At 44.8% G+C, this 16,864-nt stretch overlaps 1 protein-coding gene across 11 annotated transcripts; it reads right to left on the bottom strand.

Moving 5' to 3' along the window:
* Positions 1-3,273: 3,273 nt before the first annotated feature.
* On the bottom strand, positions 3,274-16,864 carry PYM1 (PYM homolog 1, exon junction complex associated factor). 11 transcript variants are annotated; one of them, XR_008912003.1, is made up of 6 exons: positions 16,665-16,846; positions 15,736-15,860; positions 8,324-8,417; positions 7,267-7,996; positions 6,252-6,890; positions 3,274-4,931 (listed from the first exon to the last, which is right to left on the bottom strand). XR_008912003.1 is itself a non-coding variant. In XM_056797944.1 (4 exons), the coding sequence occupies exons 2-4, from the start codon at positions 15,776-15,778 to the stop codon at positions 7,516-7,518; spliced, it is 618 nt and encodes a 205-aa protein (XP_056653922.1). In that variant the 5' UTR covers positions 15,779-15,860; positions 16,665-16,864; the 3' UTR covers positions 7,006-7,515. The 11 variants fall into 11 exon arrangements, 5 of the variants coding, with proteins under 5 accessions (XP_056653922.1, XP_056653923.1, XP_056653924.1 ...); XR_008912004.1 differs by lacking the exon at positions 6,252-6,890 and having other exon boundaries at positions 16,665-16,855; XR_008912005.1 differs by lacking the exon at positions 6,252-6,890 and having other exon boundaries at positions 16,715-16,839.

Here is a 16,864-nt window from a genome sequence, read left to right as displayed (position 1 = left end):
TAATATTGACGTAGAGCTTTGGCCTTTGGTTTCATCATGTTTCTATTTGTTGAGTTTTCTTGGTCACTTTGGGGAATCTCCCCTCTGGAAATGAGTCCATTGTGAGCCCTCCAAGTAGTTTGATCCATAGTCTGACTTAGTTTACCTACAGAGACTATTTAACAAGGCTTGTATATCATCATTGTGTTTAGACTCTGTGTTAGTTATTCTCGGCTATCTGAGAGGACCCTGAAGGGCACACTTAGAATTCCTATTCCTGATTCCAGTAGACTGCATAGAAGAGTGGAGCTGCTTCTTCAGGCCAGATGTGAATCAAGTCTGAAGGGGCTTATACTTTGAGAAGACCAAGCATTGTCTTCTTGGCTTCAAAGCCAGAGTGGCTCACGGGAGGCACAATGGAGGATGATAGGTCCTTCCATTGGTCTTCCTTTTCATCTAGGAATCAAATGAAGGCTGCTTCAAGTGACTTCCAAGAGTTGGGTAGGAGGAAATACACACATACACACACACACTCTCTCTCTCCCTCCCCTACCCCCATATCCTAACTGGGAAACCTAAGCCTGTTTTTTTTTTTTCTTTCCTAATCTTATGCAAAAATAATATGATGGGTGCTATTAATAATAGCAACAATAATCACTAATTGATCCTCACAACAATCCTGGGAGGCAGGTACTTTTATTATCTCCATTTTACAGAAGAGAAAACTGAGGCACACAGAGGTTAAGTGATTTGCCCAAGATTATACAGCCCATATGCCTCAGAAGCTCCCCAAATAGCCTAAGAATAGCTAACTCCAGAGGACTGGAAGGGTTGAGTCCCAGTTATTTGGGGATGGCTTATCACAGGAGAAACTTAGAAAATGAAAGAGATGAGCACCAACAAAAGGATGATTTTACCAGCAAACATAATCTTGAGAGTTTAAAGAATGCAGAGTGCCTAAGTAACAGTCCTATAAAATGCTTTTATGTTCTAATGAGTTTTAAGTATGACCCACCCACTAAAGGGATTGAGAATCAAGCCCAGAGACAGGCCCTGGGTTCAAATCTAATCTCAGACACTTCCTAGCTGTGTGACCCTGGGCAAGTCATTTAACCCCCATTGCCTACCTCTTACTGTTCTTCTGCCTTAAAACCAATACACAGTATTCATCCTAAGATGGAAGGCAAGGGTTTAAATAAATAAAAGTATGAGTCACCCAGCAGATTCTTAACAGTAATTAGAAGCTAGGACATTCCATTCTGTTCGTGTGGACTTTTCATGTTCACGTTCATGAGTCTTTCACATTTAAAACCCATAAAATTAAGACTTTAAATAACTGTCTCAGAGACAGAGAACGCCCAGCCCTTATCCTGGAGCATGAGACAGTCTGTAGTGAAGTAGCCACAAAGGCAGGAAGACCCTAGGTAAATCCTCACTGCCTCAGGCTTAGGCTGTCCTCATTCCTATTGGTCTGACCAGCAGAATGCTATGTTCTTGGTCCTCAGATTCCAAGTACAGCTGACACCAACCTTCTCCAATTCAGCCTGTATAGTTAGTTTGTACATAGCTATTTGCTCCATATGCCCTCCATTAGGACAAGCTCCCTGACAAGCAAGGTTTTTTGCTAATTGTAAATGCTTACTGGGGAGCAGCGAGGTGGCTGGGTGGATAGAGCACCCAATCTAGAGTTGGAGAAAACCTGGGTTCAAATATGGCCTCAGATACTTCCTAGCTGTGTCATTATTATTCTTCTGCCTTAGAATTTAATATCGATTCTAAGAAGATAAGGGTTTTACAAATAAAATCTTACTAAGCTGCAGGTCAGCCTGCATTGGTGAGGTTTCTTCACTGCAAGTTCCCTATACCAATTAAATCACAATTCTGATGCTTCAATCCCACCTGCTCCCAAAAGAAAAATCCTTGGGGACTCAATGGAAAGATGTGAGGTGGATTCAAGCTTTGGTTGAATGCCTGGGCCCAAAGACTTTCAAAATAACGCATGTCTCTAGAAGAGTGTTCCAAGGCTCTATCTTTGGACCTTTTAAACGTAATACTTTTTGTTAAGGAAGGCCTGGACGGCAATTATCAAATTTGCTGAAAATTGGAATCTAAGTTCTGTGTCCAAACCAGGGATGCAATGAACATTTATTAAGTACATTTATAAATTAAAAAAAAAAATTTGGCCCTCAAGAAGCTTATAGTCTAACGGAAGAAAAGAACACATAAAAGATTAATGTATGGGGAAGAAGTGTCCAAGGAGGCAGTGGTGAAGTCTGAAAAGCATTTAAAGCATAAGTGGATGGTGAATGACTCAGAAATTATTAACTGAGATGATTGTGGACAGATGAGAGAACCTGAAGATCAATGAGATCTAGAGTCAAACGGCCTTTAGATAGCATTTAATCTCTGCCCCAACCAAACCACTCTTCTGATCCAACACTGATGACCAGATACTTCCCTGTGTGTAGACAGTTGTTTACCTGAATTGTTACTATACCCTTGAGTATACCCTATCCGTGATATTGTTGATAAACTTCTTGAATGTTAGATGGTTTCATTTCATTTCAGTCCCAAACCATCAGATCGGAACAGACCAAGTCAGTCCTATCCCTCCCAGCTAGCTCTGTTATCTAATTTGACAAGAATGCATCCTATCCCATCATCTAGGATCATAGGATTATGCACTGAGGCATTCTGAAATCATCTATTCCAAGCCTATCATTTTAGAGGTAAGGTTTAGGGCCCAGAAAAGTTAAGTGACTTAGCTGTAGTCACCTGGGAAGTGGCAGAACCCAGATCTCTTATCCCAAATCTGGTACTCCTTCCTTTGTACAATGATTAAATGATTCTAAAAGTGAGCCACTAAATTGCCGATAAAATCATTGAAAAACACAGAGCAAATCCTGGGGACACAATCCTGAAAACCTCTCTCCAACATGACCTTAGCCTAGTAATGACTCTTCTTTTGCATCCTGTCATTCAACCAGTTCCAATTCCACCTAACAAGTACTATCAAGGCTGAGTTTTGCCATTTTGCTCAAATTGTAGCATTTCCCTGATCTAGTTCCCAATCCAGTTAGTCTGCCCAAAAAAGGAAATTAGCTACTGCAATGAAGTCATGTTGACTTTTAGTAATCCTTCCCTTTTTAAATGTTCAGAAGCTAGCTCTTTCAAGATATTACAGGATTTTGCTAGGTAGTGATCATCAAAACACTCTGGTACTGGCCTAAAAAATAGAGTGGAATAGATTAGGCACACAACACACCAATGGTAAATGAACACAGTAATCTAGAGTTTGACGAAACCAAAGATATTAGCTTTTAGTGCAAGAACTCACTATCTGACAAAAATAGCTAGGAAAATTGGAAAGCAGTTTTACAGAAATTAGGCATAGACCAACATCTCACACCATATACTAAGATAAGGTCAAAATGGGTACATGATTTACACATAACAGGTGATATAAGCAAATTAAGGGAGCTTGAAAAAATTTACTTGTCAGATTTAGGAGATAAAGGAAGAGTCTATGTCCAAACAAGAGATAAAAGATCATAGGAAGTTAAAATGAATAATTTTGATTACATGACATTAAGAAGCTTTTGCACAAACAAAACCAATGCAGCCAAAATTAGGAGGAAAACAGGAAGTTGGAAAAAATTATAACAAGTTTCTCTAATAAAAAAGCCTTCTTTCTCAAATACACAGGGAAATGAATCAAACTTATAAAAACTAAGAGCCATTCTCCAATTGATAAATATTTGGTCAAAGGATACAAAAAGGCAGTTTTAGATTTTATCAAATCATAAGGGAAAAAATGCTCTAAATGACTGTTGGAGAAATGCAACTTGAAACAACTCTGAGGCACCACTTCAAACTGATCAGTGGCTAACATAACAGAAAAGGAAAATTACAAATGTGTGGAGAAGATATGGAAAAACAGGTACACTAATGCACTATTGGTTGAGCTGTGAACTAATCCACATTCTGGAGAACAATTTGGAACTATGCCCAAAGGGCTATAAAACTGTGTCTACCTTTTGACCCAGTAGTACCACTACTAGGGCTGTATTCCAAAGAGATCAAAGAAAAATAATCTATATATATATGTATATATGTATATATATAGAAAAATATCTATAGCAGCTTTTTGTGGTGGCAAAGACTTGGAAATCAAGGGGATGCCCATCAATTGGGGAATGGCTGAACGAGGTGTAGTATACAATTGTGATGGAATACTATTATTGTGCTATAAGAAATGACAAACAGGATAGTTTCAGAAAAACCTAGGAAGACTTATATGAAATGATACAAAGTGAATGCAGCACAACCAGAACATTGTACATAGTAACAGCAATATTGTAACAATGATCAACTGTAAAGGACTTAGTTTTTCTAATCAATACAATTATCCAAGACAGTTCCAAAGTACGCAGGAAGAAAAATGCTATCTACCTCCACAGAGGACTGAACTCTTTCTTGAGTGCAGATTGAAGCATAGATTTTTTTTTCACTTTATTTTTCTTGCCCTTTTTTGGTAACATGGCTAATATGGAAATGTTTTACATGACATATGTGTAATATTGCTTGCTTTCTCAATGAGTGGAGGAGCGGCTCAAAGAAGAGGTTTTAGAACTCAAAAAAATTTTAAATGAATGTTAGAATTTTGCTAGGAATGGAAGTCGTTATTGGATTACAGTTTGCAGAATCCACCCTCTTCTTTTTTGAGAAGTCAGGATATTTGCCATTCTTCGGTGTTGCAGCACCTCTCCTGGTCTTCCTAATATGCCAATGATCAATAGTGGCTCAGCAATCACATCTTCCCCTTCTTTCAGTATCCTTGGAGAAAGTTCATCTAGGCCTGGAGGGCAGATAGATGCTGTCTCATTTATCTTGAGTCTCCATTCCCTGCTAATCAATTTTGTCCTGTCCTTTCCAATCCCAAAATCATTTTCCTTGGAAGAGAAATAAGAAGCAGAATAAAAGTTGAGTACTTGGGAACCTCTCATCATCATCATCTATTACTACTATCCTTTCCCCTCTTCAGCAGTCCTACAGATTCTTTGACAATTCTTCCAACATTAATAAAAAACAAAGCCCTTTTTGTTTCTGAGTATTCATCAAGCTAGCTTGCTCAAGTCTCTCATTCTTAAGTCTTCTTGCAGAACCATGCTGTTCTTACCTATTTACTCTTCCTTTTCTTATTTTTCCTTCAAAATTGTTTTCTATTGATATCTTATTTTAACATTGACTAAATTTCCCCCTGTATCCTTCTTCTGCCCTAGAGAACCATCCCTTACAACAAAGAATTTTCAATGAAAGAGAAGAGAAAAAAATCAGCAAAATCAACAATCAACTGCTCTGACAGTATATGCAACATTTCAAACCAGTATTTCCCTATTCCCCAACCCCCTAAAAGTAAGTACATTTTCTCAGCTCCCCAGCACCCAAACCTGGCCATTTGTTTTATTATTTACATCCACTTCCATTGTCAGTCATAGTTTATACTGGGTTGTTTTTTTTTTCTGATCCTACTTCCTTCACTTTGCATCAGATCACTATGCTTCTCTGAATCTCATCTTGGTCTTTTCTCATGACACAGTAATATACCATTATTTTCATGCACAATTTATTTAGCCATTCCTCGTATTTAGGAGTTTTCTTTCTGCCTTGACCTCCCTTGGGGGTATAAGTGTAATAGTGGGATCCCTGGGTCAAAGAATATAGACATATCCAGTCACTTGTTTCCTCAGTATAATTTTTAATTGCTTTCCAGAATAATTGGAACAATCCATCACTCCACCCAGTGCATTGTGTTTTATCTCATGGTCCCTTCAATACTACTTCTTTAGTCATCTTTGCCAATTTGGATGTGTGTGACATAAAACCTCAGAGACACTTAGATTTGCATTCTTATTTGTGACTTGGAACAATCTTTAACATGGTTAATCATTTAAAATTCTTCTCTGAGGAACCATTTATTGATATTCCTTGACCACTTCTATGTTGGGGCCACACACTTTTTAAAAATCTCAATGAGTTAAGTAAGTTCTTAGCTCTCTTAGTCCTTTTAGGCAGTTCCTATTTTCTTCCTAATAAGAATTACTGCCATAATATCTTCCGAATTATATTCTCAATTTGGGAGCCAACTTCCCCAGCAAAATATTGAGACGTCTGAATCCTATCCACCCCTTGGCTGATCTTTGACTATCTTGGGCTCCCCTACTCAATAAGCTCCTGTAGATTCCCAATTACCTCTATGACAGAATACAAACCTCCTCTGTTGAGCAATTAAAGTCCTTCACAAGCTGGCTCCAGCCTCCCTTACACATTCTTCAGCCCAGTCAAACTGGTCTTCTCACTGCTCTCACTTAATATTCTACCTCGCCTCTCTGAACACTTTGCATGCCTTTCAAACTCTTCTCCCTTGGGCTCAAATCAAGATCCAGTAACATGGTGACTTTCCTGATGCCCCCAGCTGCTAATGCCTTCCCTTCAAAAACTATCTTGTAAAATGATACATAACAGAAGTGACTGGAGATTCCTTCAGTCCACTGAACTGGGGCACTGACCATGAAACTGGACACGAAAACCATGGTTCCATAAGAATGTACAGGTGCCCTGGCACAGGGCTGAAGAATTAGCAATTTGGAAGGATGAAGCAATCCCTGAATGGTTCTCGTGACCGGGGGCAGTGTCAAAGAGGATTGTAGACTAAGCCACTGAGGATAATGAGGATGAGGAGAAAGGTCTTCCAAATCTTTCGACTTCACAAGGGATATTTATAAGAGGGCTTTCATGATTCACATAGTATTAGAACTAGATGACTACTACAGTCCCTTGTAAATCTAAAATTAACTAAGTTTGATTCTTAGATGCTGTCTTCAGACTGGTGCTGAGGCTAACATCATTATCTGTGGAGAAAATAATTAGAGGGGAGAAATGGGCTCAGTCAAGTCTAAGTATGGGAAACAAGGCATCCCTAACAACCTTCTGGGTATCGCAAAAGAAAAGAGTCACAGTCAGACATCTCTACTTGGGATTTATTATCTTATTCTTTAAAAAAAAAGGAAGGAAGGAAGAAAAAGAAAGAAAAAGGAAAAAAAGGGAAGGGGGTGGAAGGAAGGGGGTAGAGTGGAAATAACCCCAAAACACTAAACAGGAACCAAGAATCCAAGAGTTTGTGGTCACCCATCCCCACCCTAAGTTCAGCCCTTCCTGAGACCCTGACCCATCCTCCCCACCCACCCAAATAAAAAAAGAAAAACCCGAAGCCAGGAAGAGTGGTACCTGGGACAGTCACTGAGATTCCGGACACAGGGAAAGGGAAGGGTAGAGTCCAAAAAGGAAGGGCTCAAGGTGAGGATTAATGGAGGCGAGGCTCTGGAAGGAAAGGCTGGGCCAGAGGCGGCGGGGCAAGAGTAGGAGGGCAGAGAGCAGGAGAGTCTCTCCTGGCTGCTACTGCTGCCACAGTCCCCAAGTCCCTCTGAGGGAACGTCACGGTTCGTCCTACAGTCTATTCCTGGTCCGTGAGGAGCCTCATAAGCCTAATTCCAAGTCCTCCAATTCCTCTTCTAACGCCCCCCTCCTGGCCAGTTTTTCTAACTGCTCTCTGCTGGGATGGCTGATCTCCCCGGTCTGGATCCGCTGCTGCAGTTCAACTATCTGACGGAGTTTCTTCTTCAGGTTCTTGATCTTCTTGGCTTTATCGGTGGCAGAGAGCGTATCGGGTTTGTCCGGGTTTGTCGCAGGGGTGGCTCGGGGACCAGAGGGAACGCTGGTCGTCTGTGCTGGCTCCTTCAAAGACACTTTATCTAGAGTCCTGCTCAAGGCCTCTACCGCCCCCTTCCCTTGCTGCTGTCGCCTCTTCTCCTTGCGTTTGAGGTTTCGTTTGGCAGTCTTAGAGAGGCCCGGCTCACCCCCCTCGAGCCTTGGTGGGGTGGGGACGCTGGCCTCAAGGCTCAAGCCCGGGGGCAGCTCTGGTTTGCTCTTGAAGAACTTGACATACTTGTTTTCGTACCTGAGAGGAACAAAAGCTGTCAACAGATTTTCAGTTCCTCTGTCTCCCAAGTCTGACCCTGCCTCCACTCTGCCTCGTCCCTTCCCTAAGAAAACCAGCTTCCCTTCGCTCCCCGACCCTTGGCAACCACGAACCTCCCAGGGCTTTGGGGGGTCACAGCTGGAAACTGGAAACTCGTCTAGCTCTCTGGAGCCGACGAAACCAGGCATTGCGAGACTTGCCTCTGCGCCTGCTCTCCGCGTCTAGGTTCTGTGGCTTGGGGACTTGAGACAGAAATCCCCCAACGTATACATGCTCCCCTTGCCCACCCCCCGGCCAATCACATACACAGGAACCTCCTCCTGGGGCACGTAGCCTTCTTTTACTTTACGCTGCTTCCTCCAGGTCCCGTCCGGCCGCTGGGTCGAAGCAATATATTTACCTAGAACACGATAAATCACATTAAGAACACAATCTCCTTGAATTTATCCAACAGGGTTCATTTTCTTTGAGGCCCCCTTTATTCAACTGACCTACTTCTTTAAAAATTATTACTAACGAGGCAAAAGAACAGCAAGGGCTAGGCTATGGGGGTTAAATGACTTGCCCAGGGTCACACAGCTAGGAAATGTCTGAGGTCACGTTGGAACCCCGGATTTCCTATCTGTAAGCCTGCTCTTGTATCCACTGAGCCACCCAGGTGTCCCACAACTATGGTTTTTCAATAGCATCAATAAAACCTTTCTGTTAGAGAGAAGGAAACCCTGACAACTTCTTCAGTCACCTAAATGCAAACATCAGCACATCATTCCACACCTACTTGGGGGGCAACCACGGTGAGCCAAGTCAAACAGATGGCCTTTTTCTCTAAAAGCTCGTCACTCACTCCGAGGAGACTTCAAGCCCCTCACACCCAAAGAACACCCTTCCGTCCTCTGCACAGTAAACGCCACGTGCCAGGAGCACGTGTGTACCCGCCAGGAGCGAGCACCCTTCCGACTGGTAGGAAACGGAAACAGGCAGCGCACATCCAGAAGAGCGGACTCAAAAGATGTGTAAGCGCGCCGGGGCGTTCAGAGGAGGCTAAAGTCAGTCCCTAACGGCTCCATCAGGGACTTCCTGAGATCTGAACAACAGGCAGTATTTTACAGGGTGGATGAAGGCGAAGGGACGGAGATGAGCAAAAACCCAGAACGAGGAAAGCCCGGCTGAGAAGTCCCCCTGGCCGAAGTACGGGACGTTGGAGGGCTCCGTATGAAGGAGGAACGGGGCGAAAGCTGAAGCAGCAGCAAATCACTGGCTTTGAACGGCGGAGTGATAGAACCAGAGCTGGGCTTATTAATAACAACTAATACTTATCTAGGACCTTCTGGCTTACAAAACATTTTACACGTTATTTCATTTGGTCCAAACAAAGGGGGTAGCTGAGTGGCTCAGTGGATGGAGAGCCAGGCCTAGAGATGGGAGGTCCTGGGTTCAAATCTGGCCTCAGACACTTCCCAGCTGGGTGACCCTGGGCAAGTCACTTGACCCCCTTGCCTAGCCCTTACCTTGGATATACATGATTGATTCTAAGGCAGAAGGGGCAAAAAACCCACAAACAAATGTGAACTAAGTATTGGTTCCAAGGCAGAAGAATGGTAAGAGCTAGGCCATGGGGCTTAAGTGCCAGTTACCCTCATTTCATAGATGAGGTCACCCCCTTCAGAAGGGCCTAAGACAAGATTTCCCCCTAGGTCTTCTTGACTCCAAGTTCAACACTTTCTAAAAGGCCGGAAAGCCTTCACCTCGGGCCTCGAACTTCTGACTGATTCTGACTCCACGCTAACTATGTTGGAGCCGGTATTCGAAATAGGCTTGATTGCTTCCAAGTCGGGCTCACACTCTGACACGAATTATGATCATTATACAACTCACAAGAGCCAGACATTTCAAAAGGATAAATGGTTGGTCCTGGAGTCAACAGGAAGAGATAGGTGAGAGCTGCCATTTCAGAGCTGTGTGCAAGGGCCTGGAGAAGGGCGCGATGAAGCCGGGGACACATTCAGGGGTTATCTCAATAGTCCAGTGAAGATGTCATGAAGGCGACTAAACCAGGGGAATGGTGATGTGACTTCAGAGTAGGGAAGAGATGCCAATACAAAATAGGGGAAATGAAAAATGAGAGGTTCAAGAAGACATCAAGGGGGGCAGCTGGGTAGCTCAGTGAATTGAGAGTCAAGCCCAGAGATGGAAGGTCCTGGGTTCAAATCTGGCCTCAGACACTTCCCAGCTGTGTGACCCTGGGCAAGTCACTCGACCCCCATTGCCTAGCCCTTACCACTCTTCTGCCTTGGAACCAATACACTACTGATTCCAAGAGGGAAGGTGAGGGTTAAAAGAAGAAGAAAGACATCAAGGTGTTGGCCCTGAAAACTGGAAGAAAACGTTTGGAGGAACGATCTGGCCACACTCTCACAACCTTCACCACTCTTACCAGTCACTGGCCTGAAGCACATAGCCCATCCTCTGAGGGAGGCCCCCAGAGCCACTAGGATCTAGGGGAAAGGGGAGAAGTACCCCAAGACAGGAGGCAGAATCTTCCCAATGGAAACAGTTCAGATTAGAAGATTAGATCATCGCTGCCCTGAGGGTGGGAGTGGGCAAGAGCACACTAAGCAGGGAGGAAGGAAGGGAAGGGTGGGTGGTGGAGAGAGAATTGGGATAGGTCAGGGATGAGGAGAATTTTAGGACAAGTGATTGCTGGGAGGATATAAGGGGCCCCATGAACCCTTCCTTGCATCAGCCACAGTTCTCATCATTTTTGTGAAGGATAGATTAGAAGGAAGAACAGCAAAAGGTGTGGAGCCCAAGTAGGAGGCTATGCCACCTGCGCAGCTGGGTCTCACAAATGAGAATCCCAGCAATGGGAATGAAAAGAAGATGAATAGGAAATTCTGGGAGAGGGAGGGCAGAGAGAGGATTCTATAAATGATTAGATATGGGGGAGAGGAACAAGTAACCAAGATGGAGGAGTCCAGAAGGATGGGAAGACTGAGCTGGAGTGACTGGAGAAGAGCAGACAGACCAGGTTACAGGTCTTCATGTATATGAAGGGTCATCAGGTGAATTGAGGTTTATCCTGCTTGACTTCCCAGAGGAGACAACTAGGAGAAATGGATGAAATCTGCAAGAAGCAGGCTTGATTTTTTGTTGTGGTCTCAATTTAAGGGGGAGGGAAAGGGGGGAGGGGGGGAAGTTTTAACAATTAGAACTGTCCAAAAATGAAAAGAAATGCCTCAAAAGGCAGTGGATTCATGTTCGGACTGGAGAAGAAATGAAACAATTTCTCTTCTTTCTGTAGAAAACGGGGCACCATGGGTATAGAATGTTACTGGTAAAGTCAGATACAGTTGCTCTGTTAGTCAGTTTTTAACTGCTTCCTTTGTTACAAAAGAACAAGTTTGGCAAGAGGGTAGGGTAGGGATGTAATGGAAAATGACTTGTGCTATCAATAAATGACATCAATAAAACTTTCATAAGCATACAGAGGGACTAGAATGCCCCTCAGTGGAGACCTACTTGTTGAGAAGGACATTCATGTTCAAGTATGAGGCCTTCCCCCTTCCCTCTGAGACTCTGAGGCCTCCTGGGAAGATGATTACTTCAGATTTAGGTAAGTTAAGTTTGAGATGCCCACTGAAATTTAGGTAAAGATGTCCAGCAATAGGGTCTCGAGCAGGTACTTTGAACAATATTCAGTGAAATCCAACCCAGCAAGCATTCCCTAAGGACCTACTCTGTGCCAGGCACTGTGCTAGGCACAGAAGGTATATAAAGACAAAGACAGGTCTTGTCCCCAAGCAGCTTACACTGGGGGTCCTTGGTTCACAGAATCCTAGATCTATAGTTGAACTCTTTCACATGAAAAATGAGAAAAGTGAGACCCAAAGAACTTGAGCTTAGGCAAGGGGAGAAAATGGGCAGGATTTGAATTCAAGTCCTCTGACTCAATGTTCTTTCCAATGTCTCAGATTGCTTCCCATTCTATGGGAGGTGGAGAGGTAGGAGGACAATAAGCACATGGATAAGTAAATACAAAACATATAAAAACAAATACCAAGGCATTCCAACAACTGACACTGAACCTCGTAGGCAGTGAGAGGTGCCATCTGGAAAAAATGAGGAAGAGAAGCCAGTGATATAAACAGAAGGGCTGGCCAGATAAGGAGGATTTTATCCAATCAAATACACAGCTAGTTCATCCGGAACACAAAAGGGATCCACATGACAGAGGCAACAAGTGGTAGTCCAGACCCTAAGCACTAGGGGAGTATAAGGGTATAGAACCAAATGAAGAGAAGGCGCGTTTCCAGTTAAAGAGGTGGGGGTCTATAGGTGCCTATAGTTTCAGATGAAGTTGCTTTATCAGGAAATCTTGCTTAATGTGGGAGGGTTCACAGTCAGAAAATGTTTGATCAATGTGTGAGAAACAAAAGGAAAGAGCCCAAAAGAGAAGGGAAGGCCAACAGTTCCAGTGCTAAAAAGGTCAAGGAAAATAAGGCAAAAAAAGGTTATTGGATTTAGTAACAAGATTATTGATGGCCTTTAGATAGAAGTTTCAACAGTTGTTGGGAGGAAAGGAAAACTGTTAGAGGTTAAGAACTGCTCAGAGGGTGAGAAAGCAGAATTTTGGTAGGGAAACAAAGGAGGGACAAGCATAAAGGACAAAGGAAGTGTTTGTTTTTAAAGACTGGGTAACATTTATAGGTAGGTGGTTAGATACTAATGGTCAGACAAAGATTGAAAGAGAAGAAGATAAGAGGGAGGAAAGGAAGAGGGAAAGAAAGGGAAAGGGAGAGTCAGAGAGATGTTTGAGAGAGCAATGTCTCTGAGTAGATGAAAGATATATACTATCAAAATAGTAATCTATAAGCTTTAACTTTGGTAAGAAAGAGAAACATCTCTAACTCTGAACCAGAAGGAAAGAAGAGTCAGGAAAGCCCCTAAAGAGTTTTTCAATGTGGAATTGGCCACATCATCTGCCAGGATTAGAGTAGTGGGGGTAGGTTTTGTTAGCCAGAAAAGACTGCTGTGGAGACTAAGAAAAGGACTGTTGATGTCTTCACATGAGTGGGATTAACATATAAGATATGTAGTAGACAGGAGTGAAGGGATAGGATTCAAGATTTCCTAAAGGAGATGAGTCTTGAAAGGATTCTGAGAGGCAGAAATGAGAGAACAGTGGGATGAGAAGTGCTGGAGGGTTTGTTTGTATAAGTGCATAGAGATAGGAAACAGCATATCAAATTCAGGAAACTGCTCATAATCCAGCTTCACAGTATGTAAAGTGGAATAAAATGAAATAGAGTTGAAAAGGTAGATTGGAGTTGATTTTGGAGAGCACTAAATGGTAGGGAGAGGAGCAATGTAGCTAATCTCAAAGGCAACTTTAAGTCATGTAAGGGTTTTAGGTAGAGGAAAGAGAAATTTGTGGCATAAGAAACTCAATCTGACAACTGCCTGGGGGATTGGTTGGTGAGAGATCCAAAAGATGGAGGGAGACCAGCTAGATTACTAAGGACTCCAAGTGAGAAAAGTGATGAATGGACTCAGATGGTGGCAGTACAAGTGATGAGAGGGATAACCAAGAGAAATAGGCCACTGACTGGATACTTGGGATAGAGGACAGATGGAAGATATTTCCAAAAAATTCAGAAGTTCTAAAACAAAGTTGTTAAGGATTCAGGGTAATTGCATCTTCAGAAATCAGAAAGTCTGGAGGAAGAACAGATATGATGGAAGATGTTGAGTTCTATTTGAAGAGAACATAGGACACTTTTGAGTGCAGGTGGAAAAGGAATCAGCAGAGGCAAAAGGAGAAGTCAGAGAACCAAAACAAAGCAGTGTCAAGGGATATGAGATCATCTACTGGGAGGGATAATTGAGTGTTGAATGCAGCAGAAAGGTCAAGAAGGATGAGAACTGAATTTGGCAATTAAAAAATCACTGGCTAGTTTTAATGGAATAGTGGGGTCATAAAATAGGCTGAAAGGGATTAAGGAGTCAAGGGGTGGTGAGTTAAGTGGCAGCATCCTGTGTTCTCTAGGAATTCTTAAACTTTAACTATGAGAGGGAAGAGAGAAATAGGAAATAACTTAAGGGAATGGCAGAATGAAAGGCAGGTTTTTCAGAAATAGAAAGACCTGGTAATATTTGTATCAGGAAAGTCATATAGAGAGAGATTAAAGAGGAAAGAGGAAATGATTGATAAGAAACTCCCAAAGGAGACAAGGAAGGGATCATGAGGACAAGTAAAAGGGTTAATTGTGGCAAAGAGAGTCATCACTTCATCCACTGAGACTACAGCAAAGGAGAAAAAGACAATTAGGGTTCTAAAGAAGGAAGATAAGCACACTTAGGAATGACAGCTCCCAGAGTCTCAGTCAGGAGGAATGAAGGTTACAGGTTGAGAAAGAGGTGGGTCTGGGGTTGGAGGTTTCATAAGTCAGAGGTCTGGTATAGTCACTGTAGGGAATCAGAAATGATAGCAGTGAAGGCTCAGTTAAGGTTAGATAACATGACTTTATAGTGTATCCAGTATGAATGATTTCATGATTTATGCATGAAAGTCTGCTCTACATGGGAAAGCATATACACAATCTGTACTCTCCAAAATTTTCTGTATCTGTTTTGATAACTAGGGGAGAAGTTTCCTCCCTCTGGTCCTTGGGCAAATGGGTGACCAGTACCACCTAAGGATGACATCTCACTTTCTCCATCTCTGTTTTCTCCTGGGACTCATCCTAGCATAAATTTGCTGCCTGCCCTCACCTTCATCCGATTCTTTCCTACAGTTCAATGAGACAGAGAGTTGAGACTGGGTGACATTAATAGTCGATTACCAGGCTGAGTACAGGGACACTTGTGTTCTGGTCTTAGCACAGTGCCTGGCACCACACAGTGAGAACTCAGTAAGTAAGTGCTTGTTGACTTGACTTGAGTGGTCCCTTCCCTGCCCAGGTTCAGTTTCCTGGGAAAGGTAGAGAAGATGCTGAAAGCCGCCCACATCAACGATTAGGTCTCCAAAGAAAAATCTCGGAGAGTCGGTAAAAAGGAGCAAGGGCCAGACTGAAGAGGGTCTTCCCCAATCCTTCACCACTAAGGTGGGTGAAGTTAAATTGGTGGGGGGGGATCCCAGGAACTGGAAGGGACACGGACGGACCTCGGCCGACTGGCAGGCCGAAGGGTCTCCAAGGGACCAAACGGAAACTCTCAGGGCTCACCGGAGGCCCGGGGACTAGCCCTGGCCAGCAGAGACCCTGGCCTAGGGTTTGGGTGACCGGAAGCAGAGGGACCCCGGCGCCACAGGCCCGGAAGGGGGCGCAGGTGCAGCCCCGAAGGAGCGAATGAATGGGGTAGGCGGTCCGGGGGGGCGGGAACAGGGGAGGGGCCCCGGGATGGGCGGGGCACAGGTCCCTTCCAAGTCCGCCCTCCACCTCTACCCCCACCCCCAGAGGCCCGGGGAGAGGAGACTGCACCGCCCGCACTCACCGCCGGTCTCGTCAGTTACATAGGGAGTCGCCATCTTGGAAACGAGAACCACTTCCGGCGTGAGTGTCACCCTCCCCCAAGGCCCGCCCCCTTCCCCACCGGAAGTGGAGTCCGGACCTGGTCTCGAGCTGCCATTTTCGCCTTAAAGAGACAGCATCCTTGGAAGTCGTGCCTGGAGCTAGGGAAAGGCCAAGGAAATGGAAGGGCTTGTTAGGAGGGAACGGTACCTTTCAGTTCGTCCTCAGGAGCGGATTGACGGCTGGACAACATCCCTGGCCGAGTGGCGCCGCAGAGGCGGAGGGGAGGAAGGGAAACGCTGCAGGCCCTAGCAGGCAGCGTGCGCTCTCAGTGTCTGTGGAATGAATGAAAGAGGAGGCCTGAGGCCGTTTCTCTCCGGAGGACCGGGCCGGGACGCCGAGGTCCTCGTGGCTGGCTTCCGCCCCCGTCTCCGGGGCAGCTGCCACGAGCCTCCCCAGTTCGGCCAAGGCTAAAGATCTTGGTTCAAATCCTGACCCCGCGCCTCCTCCTGCTCTTTCCCCCGGTGACCTTGGATTAGTCTCCCCGGAGGGGCTGGACTCGCCTACTCTCCCTTCCGGCTGAAGCCTCTACCCCCCGCCCTCCACTCCCCCTCCCGGCCTCAGTTTCTTCCTTTGTATAAGATCCCTAACTCTAGGTTTCCGGCCCTACCTCGAGGGTGCTAGAGAAAAGAGATGGAGGGAAGAAGGGAGGGGCGTGATCGGAGGGGTTGGGCTTGACCCCGCAGCCCTTCCAGCACTCCCCATAGCTGCCCTTCTCCCCTCCCCTTTTTCTAAGTGCTTATCTTCCCGCCCTCGACCTGGCCCCACCAAGCTCAATTCCGCCTGAGGCTGGGAAGGTCCCTGCCTGCTGCTTTCTCCTCCGATCTCCGCTTTTCTTTTCTCTTCTCCTTCTCCCCCTCCTCAGCCCAGCCCACCCCTCACTGCCTGCACATTGCTGACATTTAGGTGGCTCTTTACCACGTAAATTGTTTCTGCCTCATCCTTCTGCTTTGGCTAAGGCCCTAGATAGAGCCCTTCCTGCTGGGGGGGGAGGGGGAGGAGACGGGAGACATTCGAGCTAGGATTTGCAGAAAAGCTCTTTTTCCTACGGGCAGTAAGTAACTAACACTATGCCCCACCTGCTCGTTCCGCAACTTAGAAATCCGACTACGGCAGATCCCAAGCTCACCCGTCCACCACTTTCTTCTCCCCTCCAAGCTCAAACGCCGGCCGGATAAGCGAAATTTATTGGAATACCGTTTGGCATTTAATTCGCTGCTATTAACGTGTTACATGCTCCTTCTCCCAATCCTCTCCCTCCCTTCTGAAGTTTCCACTG

Source organism: Monodelphis domestica, chromosome 5 (assembly GCF_027887165.1).
Source record: "Monodelphis domestica isolate mMonDom1 chromosome 5, mMonDom1.pri, whole genome shotgun sequence".
Classification (NCBI taxonomy): Eukaryota; Metazoa; Chordata; class Mammalia; order Didelphimorphia; family Didelphidae; genus Monodelphis; species Monodelphis domestica.
This window is presented reverse-complemented; position numbering and strand designations above follow the sequence as displayed.

Excerpts from the sequence above, each read along its gene's own strand:
- PYM1 (XM_056797944.1), bottom strand. The coding sequence starts at position 15,778 with ATGTTGTCCAGCCGTCAATCCGCTCCTGAGGACGAACTGAAAG. Across the intron at positions 8,418-15,735 it reads TCCTGAGGACGAACTGAAAG|GTAAATATATTGCTTCGACC; the intron begins GTACCGTTCCCT and ends ATCGTGTTCTAG. Across the intron at positions 7,997-8,323 it reads CCCCAGGAGGAGGTTCCTGT|GTACGAAAACAAGTATGTCA; the intron begins GTATGTGATTGG and ends TGTTCCTCTCAG.